The sequence below is a fragment of the Mirounga leonina genome, unplaced genomic scaffold (assembly GCF_011800145.1).
Source record: "Mirounga leonina isolate KUSES-001 unplaced genomic scaffold, KU_Mleo_1.0 Mir_91, whole genome shotgun sequence".
NCBI lineage: Eukaryota > Metazoa > Chordata > Mammalia > Carnivora > Phocidae > Mirounga > Mirounga leonina.
In genome coordinates, this window is record NW_023270839.1 from 39,534,465 (window position 1) to 39,551,688 (window position 17,224).

A 17,224-nucleotide genomic window follows, 5' to 3' on the forward strand; every position below is an offset into this window, starting at 1 on the left:
TCATGACCTGAGCCAAAGGCAGACGCTTAACAACTGAGCCACCCAGGCACCCCTGTTTTTCTCTTCTTAATTGGTCTTTTCCATGAAGAGCCCCAGCTGAAAACCTAAAATGGGTAAAGTTTGGCCTCCCCTACAGTATTTACCTCCACCTTTGGCACTGTTTGCATTTTTACAATGAGCGTGCGTCACTCTTGTGTAAATTTTTTTTTAAGTTTATTTATTTATTTTTAAGTAATCTCAACACCCAACGTGGGATTCAAATTCACAACGCTGAGATCAAGAGCCACATGCTCCTCTGATTGAGCCAGCAGGGTGGCCCTCTTACGTAGTCTTAATAATCCAGGTACAGTGGCTTGCCAGGTCTGGCACAGGACTGGGATGCACAGGCATTGTGGAATGCACCAGTGCTCACTGGGCACAGGCTACCAGCTCCTCCAGCGCTTGCTCACTGTGGTTGCCGTGGACCAGCAGCACTTCCTTGATCCGGTCCTGCTCGAAGCCCATGTCGCTGAACTGTGCCCAGAGGCGCAGGAACTCACCTGCCTGAGGAAGGGGACTCTGCCAGGCCCGCCACCTCCCTGTGGAGCCCTCTCCCTGGTACCTACTGTATCTACTCCCACAAAGCTATGGACTTCCCAAGCCAGGTAAGCCTGATCCTGGGCAGCACCTGTTTTTCTTCCTGTACCTCGGGGTGACATGGGCTTGGATCTCCCTTCCTGAGCCAAGGAAGGCCTGGTCACTGGCTCCATCCTGGCTTTACTCCAGCTCATTCCTGACTCCCTGTGCTCAGGAACTGGGGCAGAAAGCAAGAGGCTACATACTGGGGCCCAGAGGATGCACAGCCTGGGGTCTCTGCCTGAGCCCCAAACCCTGCCAAAGTTTCACGCAGTGCAGCCTCTGCCCTCCTTCCTCCTCTGGCCCCAGTGCCTGAAAAGTCCCTGCTTCTCCTCCCTCCTTTCTCCTTGGCATCCCTCCCAGCCCCCTGTCCTTGCCTCAGCCTCTGTGGAGAAGTGCTCAGCAGAGCTTGGGCCAACAGCACGCTGTGGACAGGTCATGTACGCTGGGCCCTCAGAATGTACCACTGGGCCCACAGATGTCTGCCTTCTGGGTTTCCAGGTAGGCAGCAAACTCCCTGAGTAGAGTTTGTGCATCTTTGTGCTGTGCATGGCTCCTCTCTGGGTGTCTGACAGAGTGGGCATCCAATAATATTTGTGTGTTAATTCGGCTAAATAAAGCAAAAGCCTTGCCTCCTGTTTCCCTCCCCACCTCTTCTCCTCCCCTTCCCCACGCTTCACCTCCCTGGACTGTCTCCTCCTCTGCAGGGCTCAGCAAGCAGGCTCTATCCTGATGGCCCTCAGGCTCTGGTTCCGGCACGGGTGTACCCCTGCACACTAGGCTCGTGTGTGCACCCCCACCGCTCCCCTCCCCTCCCCCTGGGTCCGGGCAGGTGGCCCTGCTGACCTGGCTCTCGGAGAACTGGAACATCTCCATGGCCTCCTCCACCAGCCCCTCCTCGTAGCCTTGCCGCAGCAGCCGGTCACAGGCACTAAGGTAGCCGAGAAACTGGGCCACAAGGGCCCCAGCGCGGGGGTGGTAAGGGCATTGGCAGGGGCAGCAGATGGGACAGAGGAGGCACCCTGGGGGTCTCAGCGAGGCCTGGGCTCAGACCAGGCTGCCGAGTCAACCCACTACACACAGAAATGGCCCCAGAGACCTGTGAGCTAACAGAAGAGGGGCAGAGGCCTCCCCTGGGGACCTGGGGGTGGGTGGACAGCACATTCTTACCAAATGTCCCCAACCGGGGGCTGTAATCCAGGAAAAGGACTGTCAGGGTGAGCTAAGTGTTCCTAGACCCTACGTGGGGGGTGGGACTGGCTGGAAGCACAGGCACCTCACCCACCACCCGTCCCCGTCTGTCCACCCTCCCTCGTGAGCACCCACCAGTGTGAAGCAGCCTCCTCAGCACCCACACCTGGGCAGCCCCACCCTGTCCCTAGACACATGCATGTCTGCCATCCAGGCCCATGTGAGCCCCGGTGCTGGAAAGGGGAGGAGGACAGAGGAAGATACCACAGGGCTGGAAACCTGTTCACGTCACTCCGTGCTTAGTCACCAGGAGCTACTTTTGCCCTCAGGATGAGGTACTGCTCCTTACCGGGGCCCAAAGACCTGCCCCCCTGCCCCTGTCCGTGGCCTCAGCTCCCCCCTCGGCAGCCCCAGGCCTCGGCACATCTGACTCCCTCACCCCTCTTCCCTGGGGAGCCTCTGCCCCAGTCTCCACTGGGGCCCTTGCCTGTGGGCTGAGAGACTGTGCTACCCCGTCCCAGCACGTATGACTCTGTAGTCGCTCTCCTCTCTCAGCGAGGGAAGGGCTGTTTCAGTCTTGGTCACCACTGTGTCCCCAGCACCCACAGAAGGAGCTCAATAAATGTATGCTGTGTTCCTAAGATGAATTAAGAACTACCGTCAAGGAGCTCACAGCCTAAGGGGAGAGGAACCAGATATGGGAAATCCTGAGTGCCAGGCAAATCAAGGCAAGACTTATAGAGAGTCAATGCCAAATGAAGGCTCCAGACCATAGGAATTATGGGTATAGGTGGAGAAGCAACAGGGAGGTTCCTGAAGACCTTCAGAGCATGGATCATACAGATGAATGCTTTTCAAACTGCTTTAGCTTCTGAGCTGTCCAAGCATCAGTAACAATAATGGGAAGGTCGAGCTGCTCTGGGAGAACTGGGGGCAGGAGCAGGGGAGCCAGGGGTCCAGTGCTCCTGCCTCAGGACGCCTAGATCTTGCTCTGAGCATATTTTGTAAACCACCCAGCCAAGCCCTCCTTGCGCAGTGGAAGAAACAGGTCCAAGCAGGGTGGGCAGCTTGCCCAGGGACCCAGGACGAGGGCCTAGGTCATCTGACCTTTTGGCTTTGTCCATCCGGGGCCCAGTGCTGGAGGAGGGGCTCTGAGCTGCCTTGAAAGTAGACAGGATTTCCAAAGGTGAAAACAAGAGTAAGTCAAGAGTGGATGGTGGCTGCTCCCTTGGCCTCTTGGTTCAAACACAGCAAAGGTTCCTGGCCTTGGTGCCGACTGCAGCTACGTGGGAGCCTTAACACAACTACCCATAAACCATTGATGCTTGCCTCCAGAGGCTCTGATATAATTGGTCTGGGAGGCAGTCTGGGCACTGGGATTTTTATAGCTCTCCAGGTAATTCTGTGCAGCCACGGCTGAGAACCGCTGACTCAAAGGACAGCTGACCTCAATCCATACCAGTAGCCCCATGGCAGATGACATTTCAGAACCACCTTCAGATCCTTAACATGATAGGCCCTTGGGCACACTCCAGATCCACTGACTGGGATCCTCCAGAGTAGGTCCTGGGGATCTACAGTTGTAGAGACTCTGCTGCTTGGTCAGCTTTTGGGCCTACGAGACTATAGAAGCCACGAGGTCTGCCTCAGGCCCCAGCGTGGGTAAAGATGTCACCTTCACACCCCGGGATGGGGCCCTCAGCAATCATTGATTATAAACACATATTCCCCCCTCCATTCTGTGAAGAGGGAAAGTGAGGTTCAAAGAGGGGCCCTGAGGTGCCCGGAGTCCCATACCAAGTCTGGGCCTGGCCTGTGGATGCTCGCACATGTCACCCATGATGTCCTGAGGCAGCCAGTGGGCACATCAATCCTTGTGGAAGGAAGGAATGATGGACAAAGCTTATCTTTTGTATCTCCTCCTTTCTCCCTGGCTCTTCTAACTGCTCTGTCTCTGCTCACCTTCCTGGGCCATCTGTCAATAATTTCTGGCCAGAAAGGTTTACTATAGTGTATATCCTTTAAGCGGTGGCGGGGGGGAGGAATCTGAACCCAAAGGAGTTGCTCACTTAATGGTGGAACTTCACAGAATAGAGGGAAAGAATCACTTGGTGGGGGAAAACAGATGGAGTCATCCAATGGCTCTTCAGGCCCACACCTCAGGGCTTGGCTCCTGACTGACCACCATGGAAGAAGGCCACCCAGAGATCCGGCTGGCCAGGCAGGTGGTCAGTGCATATCTGGAAACACAATGTTCCTGATGCGGTGGGATTCCTCCAGCCCACCCACGGGGAGGCCAGTGACCCGTGCTGGTTCCGACTAAATCTTCAGACCCCACAGTGACAGCCTTGTCACAGAAGCTAAGGGACTGGGGGGGCATGTCAGAGCCCCCACCGTGGCTGTGGTCCCTCACAGTCCTCCTGGCCAGCTTCTTGGCCCAGGTTCTGGCTTTCAGCAGCGGCCGAAGGTGGGGACAACTTTAGATCTACTCTTAAATCACAGATCGGCCTGGGGTGCCTCCCTGGAAGGTTCTCACACAGAAAATGAGAGAAAAGTACCATGCAACAAAGATTCAGAGTCAAACCAGCCTGGCCTCTACCCTGGCTCTTCCATTGATTTGGTGATATGAACCTCCCTGGAATCGGTTTCCTCATCAGCAAAGTGGGGAGGGACAGTAGTAGCAACCTTGCAGAACTGAGAAGACCTAATAGAATATTCTCAGATTGAGGGCCTGGCACAAAAAAGGTGTTCGATGAATGTCAGCAACTATGTTGGAGGTTTTCCTCCAGGACAAGGCATGGACTGATGAAGCCAGAGGAGAGTAGAAGCAGGAGTGGGTGGGGAAGGCAGCCAGGTGCATTTGCCCACCTCCTCCACCTGGCAGGAGCACATCCTGCTTCCGCTCCAGGATGAGAGTCACTCTCCTTCTGTCCCTCCCTTATCCAGGAGCAGGCAGCTCTGGACCTCAGGGACCCGACATATGACAGTCATCAGTGATTATGGAGAGAGTATGCAAGCCCTCTGATGGTGATGGGGCAGGGACAGAAGAAAGGAAGAAGTGCCAACTGCCCTGGGGCCTTTTGATACCTGCAGCTCAGCTTTCCAACCAAAAGAGCCCGCATGTTCAGAAAACAATGGGAAGCCCAACGTGACCTTCAGGTGGGGGAAGGGCAATCAATGTTGCCTCTTGCCCCTACTCATAACCCTTCCATGCCTTCCTTTTGTTAGTGGGTCATTTGTAAACCTCTCAGCCCAGCCTTCAAGGTACCTGCAATCTGCCCTCAATTCCCCTTCCCTGTCCTATCTCCCACCAGCCTGCATCATGCACCCTGTACTCCAGCGAGACTGGTCGTATCAGGGCCTCCTGAACCCTTCCCTACTGCCTCCACTCCTTTGCTCACACTGTTCCTCCTGCTTGGAATATCATCCCTTCTCCTTCCTTCAAATTCAGATTCATCCTTAAAGTCCAGCTCAAGAAGTGGCACCTCCATGAAGCCTTTGCTGATCACTGGAATGTCCTTGTGCTCGGTTAAGAATGGCCATACATTCTTCCCAGCCCCTTCCACCAAGAGGAGGTTTCCCCCATAGCTCCTCGCTGCATCTGAACACCTAGGAAGTGCCCAGTAAATACTGCGGACTAGATGGAATGGATGGATGGGTAGATCAAAAGAGAAAGAGATGGATATGAACAGGGATAAACTGCTCATTGAGGGAAGTGGTTAGTGCTCTGCCGTCCCTACGGTAGCCAGCAGCCACATGTGGCTATTTTAATTTAAATTAATTACAATTAAGTAAAACCAAATATTCAGTTTCTTAGTCACACTAGCCATATTTCAAGTAGCCACATAAGGCCAGTGTCTACTGTATTGGACAACCCAGGTATAAAACATCTCTCTCATTGCAAAAAGTTCTTTTGGGTATCTCTGGAGAGATTATCGGCTGCCCAAAGTTCCAGTCCCTTGTGCTTGGGGCAGAGACTGGAACAGGAGTAGAATATTAAAACTCTCCAAATGACCATGGGGATTCCTGATAAACCCTTATGGAGAAAATAGCATCAGGGTCTAGAAACTTGCTCATAACCCTCAACAATTAATGTCAGGCTAAGGTTCTGCTTCTAAAGAGAAGGAAACAAAACTTTTTCAAGTTAAAGATAAAAACTACTTGGCTACTCATCTGGTTCCAGACCCACAGCACCCCCTAGCTCGGGGTCCCTCCTTCACCTACCTGGCTCAGGCTCTGCCGCCCCGTCTTCTGCAGAGCCCCGATAGCCCTATACAGGGGATATCCCAGGGCAACCACTGGCCCGATGAGGTCTTGCTCCTCCTGGCTCAGGGCAGACAGCAGGTCAGCAGAAGCAGGGTGTGATCCGCAGGCGCTGAGATGCTGGGGCATCCCCCCAGGAGGTGGCAGGCAGGTGTACGGGCTGAGGGACTGAAATACAGACAGGCTGGATGTGTCAGTTACCACTGGAGGTGTCACCTGCTCGGCAGGACATTTTTCCACAAGAGAAATATGATAGGTCCATCCTATTATCCCATTTCACAGACACTGAAACTGAGGTTCAGAGAAGTTAATGACTGGGGAAGCAACACACATTTGGGACCTGAGCCCTACTCAGAATCACATTCAGTCTTTTTTACCCCACACCTTAGTGAGGGGAGGAGCAGGGGTGGATCTTCCTCCTCCTTCAGGTTGGCTGGGCTGGGGCTGGGCAGGGCGTGGAGCTGGGTAGGGACTGGGCACAGCTGTGTGCTGAGGGGACCACACTGGCCCTAGAGTAAGGAGGGTGGCTCAAAGGCATTTCAGTCAGTTTGGCCAGCATCACCCCTAACCCATTCCCCATAAAGAAGCACCCATCTGGCAACCCTGACCAGACCGCCCTGTCCCCCCCTCCCCAGGGAAAGCCCATCTGCTGCCCTGGCTCCTGGGGCAGAGTGTATATGTGTGACATGAATTGTCCACCCATCCCTATCTTTTCAGGGGTTTTCCTGCCATGACCTTACCCTAGGTTCTGCTCTTGACCCCCAAACTGGAAAATATCCAAATCTTAGGATCTGAGTCTACTCTTGTGACCTTAAAAATGATTCTTAGCTATTCTCTGCCTCAGTTTTCTCCTCTGCAGCACATGCGCCCCATTGCCCCCACAGGCTTGTTGCTAGAGTTAAATGTAATCTGGACCAGGAAAGAGCCATCCTGGCATCAACGTCTGGCCCTAGATGTGGTGCGCCTGTCCAGGTTACAGCCTCTTCTCTGTGTTTGCTCTAAGCAACTGTGTGAGGTAAAGTGGCCCAGGGATAGCTCAGAGCAGTTCAGTGACTTGCCAAAGGTCACACAACCGTGAGTGGAAAGAGCCAGACCTCTAATTTGTTTTTGGATTTAAATTTCACCTGGGCCTTATTCTGTTGCTTCTCCTGGCCTAACTGTAGGGCAGCTAGGGGGCAGAAAGCTGTGCCCAACTGTCACCTTTGGCTCTCAACCCTGACCCACACCATCTGCTCCAGATCCAGCTTTTATGGAGTTTCATACTTACATAACTTGGATGTCTTAAAAAAGGCACACAATTATGAATATAAAATTAGATATAAGGCCTTGGAAGAGGCAAAGTAAGGGGTGTGAGGCTTAAGCTTCACTGGTTTCACTTTAAATTCACTTCTGCTCCCAGTTCTTCCACGGGCACATCCTCTGTCCTGAAGCCTTCCCAGTCTGCAAAAACTGTCCCCTCTCCCTCAACACCTGATCCCTCCCACTACACAGTGCTGCCTTGTCCCACAAGCCCCTTGGCGAACTCTCCTTGTCCTGTGGTTTTGACCTTGTCTCTTCCAACTCAGTGCCCAGCAGGAAATAACTGCTCAGGGAGTATCCTTTGATTGAGGCTCCAGCTCACCCATCCTACCCGAAGCCTCGCTCTGTGGGAAGCCCTTGATTTGAGTCACATTCATTCATTCAACGGATATTCACTGAGCACCCCCTAGGGGCCAATCTGCTGCTGGGTGCCCTGGAAACAAAACTGAAGGCCCTCCAATCCCTGCCCTAAAAGAATTCATATTGCATGGGAAGAGACAGACAGATACCGGATAATTACAACTGTGACACGTACCCTAATAGAAGCAAAACAGACACAGCGTAAAACAGGGAACGGGGGCCTCTGAGCAGGGACTAGTCTAGGCCAAGGGCCACAGGAAGGACAGCATGGTACAGGGCCAGATGAGAAGAAGAAAATGCAGGGAGGAGGAGAGCAGAGAGGAGGGAAGGAGGGCTGCGGACCAGGCGGGGAACCCAGACTACTGGGCTGGGCTGCGGCCTTGGTGGAGCGAGCAGGTTCCTTACCGAGACCGTGGGCTTGTGGCTCCGCAGCGCGGGCATGGCGCCGGCCGTGCAGGGCCGCGGGGGCGACGCGGGGGCGCTGGGGAGCGGGGGCGCGGGGCCCGCGGGCGGCACGGGGCCGGAGCAGAGGCTCAGCGCCCGGCTGCGGATGCGGTGCAGGAGGGCGCGGGGGCCGGCGGCCAGCGGGCCCTCGGAGAGCCGCCGCCGTGCCCCGGCCAGCTCCGACCTCACGCCGCGCAGCAAGTCCAGCGAGCAGCGGGGATGGCCGGGGCCGGGGCTCGCAGGGGAGCTGGACGGGGGGCTGCAGTGACCTGGCTCTTCCTCGTTGGCAGAGGCGGCTTCTTCGTCGTCGTGGTCCTCGCCCTGGTTCTCTTCCTCCTCCTCCTGGTTAAGCCGCTGCTGGGGTCCGGCCTCAGGGCCCATGTCTGCAGCAGGTGCAGGCACTAGCTCGTGGTCAGGGCCGATCAGCAAGAGCCAGGCGGGAGGGGCTGATGCCATTCCCGCGGCGTCGCACTGGAACGGGCAGGGTCCCCGGACCACGGCCTCCGCCCAGAAGAGCGCTCTCCTCTCCAAGCTGAAGTCGTGCTGCGAGAAGGCGACGTGAGGCTCTCCCGGTGCAAACCAGGCCCAAGGGGCGCACCCCTACCCCCTGGCCCCCAGGGAACCTGTTCGGCCAAAAACTTGCCAGGCCTGGGCAGCTTCCTATTCTAAACTCCAGGCATCCATCACCACCCACCCCCAGCCCCAGTTTAAGCTAGCACTGGGGTCGATGGATAGCCATACAATTGAATGGTTAACTCGGCCTGAAGGACATAATGAGGAATAGGTTAATAGAATGAAATGTAGTGAAATCCAGTATCTAAGTCCCTTTGCCTTTCAGTATGTAATTGAACGATAGCAGCTTAAAAAATGTCTCCGAGAAACCTTGTTCTTAGCAAAGAAACTTTCACTTGAGCCCAGCACCATTTGCCAGTGAAGCACACAAACCTCTGTCTGGAATAATACCTGCCCCCTTCCCCTTTGATGCCATCAGAGGTTACTCTGAAGCCCAGAAAATGTAAAAATCACTAATCTCTGTTAAACTCTACTTAGTACGTTCTAGTGTTATTTCTATTTCCAGACTATGAAAATGAGGCTCAGAATCTTTAATTTGCTGGAGGTCAGATTGGTGTTGAGTGGCTTGAGCTGGGATTCCTCGGGCCACCCGACAGTAGTACTTTCTCAACTACATTATCAGGCCACCTGAAAAAACAATCGGAGCTCACATAAATAATCTAACTTGAGAGTTTAGAAATGAGTAAAAAAAAATATTCATCTGTTGCCTACCTTTAAAAATAAGATCCAGAAATACAAAGCTCCGTTAAAAAATGTAAATTGTCTAAAAGGCAATTTCAAGGCTCTGTGATGGCCAATGAAGGAAGAACGAAGGTGGGGGAAGTGGTATTTGTGGGGGGAAGGAGAGGCAGGAAGACAGATACTCAGAGACTTAGATCACAGGCATTGTCCCCTCCTCTCCTGACATGACCCTAGGTTGGGGAGAGGAGCCTAATGTGGCTGTTCCAGCATGGCTCCCTGACTGAGTCAGTGGCCGTGTCTTATTCCTCTCTGCATCCTCAGGGCGCAGGCAGGCCTGGCACAGAGTGGATGCTTGTAAGTATGTGCAGAATAAACGGTTGGATGAAGGGATTGGAGCAAAACAGGCAGGTTGTGAAGGACAGAGGAGGGAAAAAGACCATGTGAGGGGTGATAAGGCAGACGTGGAGAGAAAGAGACTAAGGAGGTTTTGAGACAGCCAGTGGGACTCAGGGGATGAAAAGGTACTGAGACCCAAAACAAATACCAACATTTACGATTTATGGAATGAAGCAAGATGATTCTAAAGTTCGTATGAAAAACAAACAAATCAGAAGAGCCAGAAAAACTCTGGGCACAAAAAGATAAATAGGGGGGACTGGCCCTACTAGCTGTTAAAATATTGTAAAATGACAATAATTAAAACTATGGTGTTGGCACAGATGCAGGTAGAGAATAGGAAGTCCAGAAATAGACTTTAATATCTATGGGGCTTTGGTAAATAATAAAGGTGGCATTTCAAGCAATGGGAAAAAGAGAGACTAGTCAATAAATGGTGTTAGCTAGCTGGAAGAAAATGAAGTTGGATCCATTCTTATGTTATACACAAGGATTAATTACAAAAGGATCAAAAATTCAAATGTATGATATGAAACCATAAAAGTACTAGGAGAAAAGCAGAAGAGACATGCTTTATAACCCCAAGTGCGGAAAGCCTTTCCAGAAGCCATAAAAGTACAGATACACACATGTGCAAAATTTGCATGGCAAATATACCACAAGAAGCAAGGTCAAAGACAGATGACAAACTGGGGGGAAAACAGCACTCACAGCAGAGATGAAGGGCTAAATTTACTAATACAGCAAGTGCTAGAAATAGATTGGAAAAAGACCAACAGTTCAACGGGAACATGAGCAAAAGATATGGACAGTCCACAGAAGAGAGCCACACAGATGGCTTCTAAACACATGAAGAGTTCCTCAACTTCACTCGTGATAAGAGAAAGGCAAATCAAAACTACCCTGAGATACCATCCGCCTATCACTCTACAGGCCTCTTGTAGAGTGCTGGCTGGGATGGAAATCAGTATGACCCCTACGGAGGGCAATTTGGAAAAATACTTAAATTCAAAAGGACATGTGCATATCGTCATTCCCTGCAGCATTGTTTGTCATGGCAGAAGCCTAGGAAGAACTCAAGTGTCCATTCAAGAAAGTACAATATATCCATGTAATGCAATGCTACACAGTGAAAAATGAAACTGAAGAAGCTTTTTATGTACCGATATAGAAAGATCTTAAAATATATGAGATAAAAAAGTCAGGAATAACAGTGTATATAAAATGCTACCTTTGGGGTAAAAAGGGAGGAAATAGCTGTATTTGCATGTCTCCACACACATAAGCATCCCTGGAAGAATACATAGAAAATGAGAAACAGATACCCCAGTGAGGGTTGGAGCTGGAGAACTGGATAGATGGGAAAGTGTCAGTGGGAGGCTGTTCGCTCTCCCAAGGCCTTCAAGCTGCCTGTGGGCCACACTGACCACCCCCCTTGCTTTTGTACATAAAGTGTTACTGGAACATGGCCCTATCCACCCACTCCTTTCCAGAACTATGGCTTTTTCCCTAGAGCAACAGAGTTGAGTAATTGCCAGTTTTTACTACCTGATCTTTTACAGAAAATATTTGTCAACCCCTGCTCTATACCCTTTTGTAAGCCTTTTCTTTCTTTTTATTTTCATTTTTAAACTATGCGAATGTATTTTTCTCTAAAAATATTTTTTTGTTAGGGCAATTCACTCTAATTAAAGGGAAACTATGAAACAATCAAACACAGACTTGCCAAGGCTTTAAGTGTGGAAGGAAGGGTGAAGGCAGCAGGGTGGGTGGGGCAGACATGGGCTTTGGGGTCTGACAGACATGTGTGGGAATCCTGCCTGCGTCACTCACAAGTACATCAGTTGGGTGACAGCTTTGGTTTCCTGTGCCGTGGGGTAGGAACACATGCCTGCTAAAAGGGTTATCAGAAATATGAGAGAGAAGAGTGAATGTACACAGAGCACCTAAGCACGGGCCTAGTGCACAGCAGGTACTCAATACTGGTAGCTATGATTATTACTTTTTCCCTTTAGACCATTGTTCTAAACTGTCCTAGGTTCACCTGGTAATCTAACCACTATCTGTAACATCGTTGTTATGGGGAAATGTATTCCAGGTTTCAAACACTGGGAATACAGCCCGATGAACTCAAGAGGACTTACCAGGAGAGGCTGTAAATCATACTTGGAGTCTTATGCTTCTCAGTTTGTTAGATTGGCCCAGCAGTGAGAGAAATGGAGGCCCAGGAAGGGAAACAGGCTCCAGGGAGTACAGATACCCTCGCTGAGAGTAGTGGGCAGAGCTAGGGTCAGTACCTGGGCCAGGACACCAGACATGGACTTGGCAGAAAGGTGCCCAATTCTGCTCCTAAGAAAACTAACTTTCCGGATAACTTCTTCCTGGCTTGGCCTGAGCTCAGCGGGGAGGGAAAAGCTGTGATAATCCACCTCCACTGGAGCTTAGCCAAGCGAATTCCTCTGCCCAACGACACAGGCCCACAGCGAAGGCTGCCTGGGAAAAGTGACTATGGGCCCCTGGACACTGTGCTCTGGGTTTTACAGAGCTGATTTCCCTTCGGGAGACCTTGGTCCTAAGGGTCTGCGGATAAAGCAAAATGGCACTGAGTCTCCTGCTCCTGGGCCCCCGAGCCACTCAAGCCCCTTCCTCCTTCGTGGATTGTACTTTCTGCACCTGACTTCCTGCAACCCGGTTTTCTGCCGAGGAACCTCACCCGTCCAGTGTCTCACACTCCCATCCTGCTCTGAGCTAATACGCAGCAATTTGGAGTTAAGACCTGGGGTTTAGTCTTGCCATTGCCACTAACGTTGGACAAACCATTTCCCTTCTCTGGACTTCAGGTTCCTCGTGTGCAAAATGAGTGAGGGCCGCCCTAGATCCTCAGAACTTTTTACAAAGTACCCTGCAGACAGTGGAGAAAGAGCACGTAAGACTCTGAGAGGCCCGACACCAGTTCCACAGTTTTTGGCAATCTTGTTCTTTCATTTGTAAAAATTCATGTGAATTCTGCATCCTATCTCATGATCTATCGGTGTTATAATACAAATGCAATAGGTTTCCCCCTAAACCTCCAAGTAAACTTGACTCTCATGTTTATCTTGAGGGTGTGTGATACCAGATACCACTGCATTCACTGGGCGCATATCCCAGTGTGTGAACTGTGGGGCATGAGGTGTTTCAAGGGCGCCTCCAGGGCAGATGTGCTTTGGGTCTATGGAACAGTAATACCTTCTAATGTGTCTCATCTAACTGCATTTTAACAGAGGATTCTAGAGATAGTGTCTTAGTTCACAGGAGTGATTCTAAATGGTAGAATTTTAGACATGGCAGCAGGCTGACAGGGAAAAGAGGAATTGGAGTATCCTTGCAATGATTCTCAGTCACTTCCTATAGGCAGCTTCCTATTATCCTAATCATTTTTAAAATAAGACCCACCAAATAATCCCCATCACCAGCCTTCTTCATGAAACACCTTTTCCCCTTGGGTTATTTCCAAAACTTTCTAGAATATACCACAGATGGACTTGCTGCCATTTATGTATGTATGTAGGTACATATGTATGTATGTATGCATGTAGGCTCCACACCCAGTGTGGAGCCCAACGAGGGGCTTGAACTCACAGCCCTGAGATCAAGACCTGAGCTGAGATCAAGAGTCAGATACTTTAACTGACTGAGCCACCCAGGCACCCTGGCCTTGCTGCCCTTTAAAATCAAGGAACAAGGCCTATGAGTCTCAGCATCAGATCTACAGACCCAGAGACAAGAGACAGATGGACAGAGAGATACACTTACCATAGAACCCAGCAGAAGCTCCCTGCAGGCTGGGACACTGAGCTCTGGCCCAGGAAGGGGCTCTGTGCCTATCACAAAGCCATTGGGCACCTTGAAGGGGATGCCATCGAGGGCATTCATTCTGTCAGAGGAGTGTGGAGATGGCTGAGGGCAGGCTGCCTGGTGGCAAGGAGAAAGCGTAGACCTGAGGACCAGGCTTGGTCTCAGATGGCCTCACCACTTTCCTGTGTGCTGACTTAGCTGAGCCCACACAGCCAGGAAAGAAAAGGTAAAGTGGCTGGTCCTGCATAGGGAGGAAATAAATAAAAACGAGAGCATTCAAACTGACAGGAATTGAGTATTGCATGTTTAAGTTTTGTTCTAGACCACTGTTTCCCAAAATGTGGCCTACAAAACTCGCTCTAAAGCATGTCATCAAAAAAGTTTCCAGCCAAACATGTAAGGGAAAAAATGTCAAATTATACAAACTATTCCATAAAAGAACTATTTCCTAACTCGTTTTGATTTCAGCACCACCTTGATACCAAATCTGACAAAATTAAAGGCCAATCTCTCATAAACGTAACTGCAAAAATCTCAACAAAAATAACTATGTATAGAAAAATACAACACTGCTGGCTTGAGGGTTGAGTTTATTTCAGGAATAAGAGACTGGCTTAATATTCCAAAATCAATCAGTGGGAATAAAGATAAACGTCAATAGAATAAAAGTGAAAAATTATATGATTATTTTTGTAGATGCAGAAAAAGCACTTGATAAAATCAATACCCATTCATGATTTTAAGAAAAAAACAATTAGCAACTTAGGAAGAGAAAGAAATTTCCTTAACTTAATCAAGAATATCACTAAAATATCTAAAGCAAACATCCCACTTAATGGTGAAATACTGAAAGATATCCCCAAGACTGGAATTGAGACAAGGATGTCCCCATCATCTCTTCTGTTCAACATTGTACTGGAGGTACTAGCCTGTTCAAAAAGAGAAGGAAAAAAAAAATATATATATATAAGGATTGGAAAGAAAAAATAAAACTACCATTATCTGTAGATGACATATATAGAAAATCCAAAGGAATCTATGAATAAAACTCTTAGAATTAGTAAGTTGATTTAGCAAGGTCATTGGGTATAAGGTCGATATATAAGAATCAACTATATCTCTCTATATAAACAACAAACAATGTAAATTTTGTCTTTTAAAAAGGTCATTAGAGGGGCACCTGGGTGGCTCAATTGTTAAGCATCTGCCTTCGGCTCAGGTCAGGTCATGATCCTGGGGTCCTGAGATCAAGCCCCGTGTCAGGCTCCCTGCTCAGCGGGGAGCCTGCCTCTCCCTCTCCCACTCCCCCAGCTGTGTTCCCTCTTTCCCTGTGTCTCTCTGTCAAATAAATAAATAAAATCTTTTTAAAAAAATGTCATTAGAGGGGCGCCTGGGTGACTCAGTCGTTAAGCGTCTGCCTTCGGCTGGGGTCATGATCCCAGGGTCCTGGGATCGAGCCCCGCATCGGGCTCCCTGCTCCACGGGAAGCCTGCTTCTGCCTCTCCCACTCCCCTAGCTTGTGTTCCTTCTCACTGTATCTCTGTCAAATAAATAAATAAAATCTTTAGAAAAAAATTTTTTTTAAAAATTAAAAAATGTCATTAGAGAAAAAAATTTTAAATAAGGTACCATTTCATATTATCAATCAAACACCTAGGACTCGACAAGTTGGGTTACATTAAAGAACTTCCATTTATCAGAAGATACCATTAAGCGAGTAAAACAACAATGGAACAAAACAAAAATAAACAAACAACAAAAGACATAAACCAGAAGGGGGAGAAGATATTTGCAGCACATGTATCTGACCAAGGATTCATACCGGATATATACAAAGAACTACAAAGCAATAAGAAAAAGACCTACTACAAAAATAGGCAAGAGATGTTAACAGGCACTTCATGAAAGAGGATATCCAAATAAACCTCAAAGTTGTTTAACCCCATTAGCCGCCAGGAAAATGCAAAACAAAACAATGAGATACAAACACACACACACGCACAAATTGTTAAAATTAAAAAAAAAAAAAAGCCTGACAATATCAAGGGTTGATGAGGATGTGGACATCTGGAACTCTCCTGCACTGATGGTGAGAAAGTCAATTAGCATTAGTCAATTAGCTGAAATCTAAGAATTAAAAATTAATTCATACATAGCTTCTGGGCCTTTTGGCTAAGAGCAAGTATGTATGCTAGTTTAATAATATTCACAACAACCAGGGATTTTATTTGCTAATGTATTCTAAACCAGATTAAAGAAAGATTCTGACCACATTCTGGCATTTTGCATCCAGGGCTTATCAGGGAGCTGCACCAGGGAGTATCTCTGGCTTAATACAATGTCATCCCTACCAGGATGTTGCAAAGCCCTGTTGCGAGGGGTCACTGGGGTCATCCCCATGCCTACAGGGGAACATCATGTGAAGAGGCAGAGTAAGTAATCTGAGTGCAGAGAGGTCAAATGAAGCCAGATGGGCAAATCCTTTAATTCCCTCATCTCTGCTGTCTGCCCACTCTTGTCTGTGTTTTACTGTATGTAAGACTCAAAAGGCTTCTCCATCCCATGCCAGGAGTTTGCCAGCACACTGGGAGTGGCTCTCTACGCTACAGGATCAGCCAAGTCCCAGTGTGATCAGTAAGTTGTCTGCCCCATCAGCCTGTTCCAACAGGGGACCTCTGAAGCATAGGGAGTTGTAGGGGACATAGGAAAGTTAGCAAGTTTTGGCATTCTCAGATTGATCATTCACATTCTCAGCTATCATTAGAATTCTGAGCTATGGGGGAGGACCATAGTTTTGTTGAGACCCACGTGTGAATTGCCTGTCCACTGAGCAGGTACAGGGCCACCCTCTTCCTCCCTCACCTCTGACCCAGCATCTGCATCCTAATAGATACTCTTTACTCAGCTCTACACTTGTTTCTGGAGTAATTTAAGAGTTTGAGGATTCTGGAAACACCTCTCTTAAGAATAGCAAGGGCTACAGTGTAAGACATAATCTAGTTAGGACATACTCTAAAATGACAGTCATCTCTGCTAAACAGAAAATGAGAAGTACAAATTATGAAGTGATGATATTCTTCAAAGGAAAGAAAGTATTTTAGGCCTTATGGGGATTGGGGAAGCTTCAGCAAGGATGGGACCTTCAGGGTAGGGGAACGGCCTTTGAGCAGGAAAAAGGTAGAGTGGAGAGCGTAACTCCTGCTTGAGATAGGGAGCAGAGGCAGGGCAGAGTGCGGGGGAGACCAGCTGTGTGACTCAAGTAGATAGTTTGTGCTGGGAAGCAGCCTGCAGTAAGACTGAGATTGGGGTAGAGCTGGGGAGGGCCCTGAATACTGACTCCATTCAGTAGACGGTGGAGAAAGCCCCGAAGAATCTGAAGGCGTGGGCTGAGGGTAGGGGAGTAGGGATACTGGCAAAGCCAGTCTGTGCATGCTTCAGCAGGCTGCATAATCCAGGACCTCTCCATGGGTCTGTGCTCATTTGGCTGAATCAGAGCCTAGGGGTGAGAGGCAGGGCAAGTGGGGGTGGTGGTAACTGGTCTACATGGAGCCCAGGCACTGACATT

The 17,224-nt window shown here is 49.5% G+C and overlaps 1 protein-coding gene across 1 annotated transcript in view; it reads right to left on the reverse strand.

The window, feature by feature from the left end:
- UBAP1L (ubiquitin associated protein 1 like) overlaps positions 1 to 17,224 on the reverse strand; it is a 25,092-nt gene continuing 7,868 nt past the window's right edge. The window contains exons 3-7 of the mRNA XM_034994774.1: positions 13,618 to 13,776; positions 8,134 to 8,715; positions 6,031 to 6,237; positions 1,462 to 1,563; positions 1 to 543 (exon numbers count right to left, since the gene is read on the reverse strand). Of these exons, the coding sequence (XP_034850665.1) occupies positions 409 to 543; positions 1,462 to 1,563; positions 6,031 to 6,237; positions 8,134 to 8,715; positions 13,618 to 13,737 (1,146 nt within the window). The 5' untranslated portion in view covers positions 13,738 to 13,776 and the 3' untranslated portion in view covers positions 1 to 408. The remainder of the gene's footprint in view (positions 544 to 1,461; positions 1,564 to 6,030; positions 6,238 to 8,133; positions 8,716 to 13,617; positions 13,777 to 17,224) is intronic.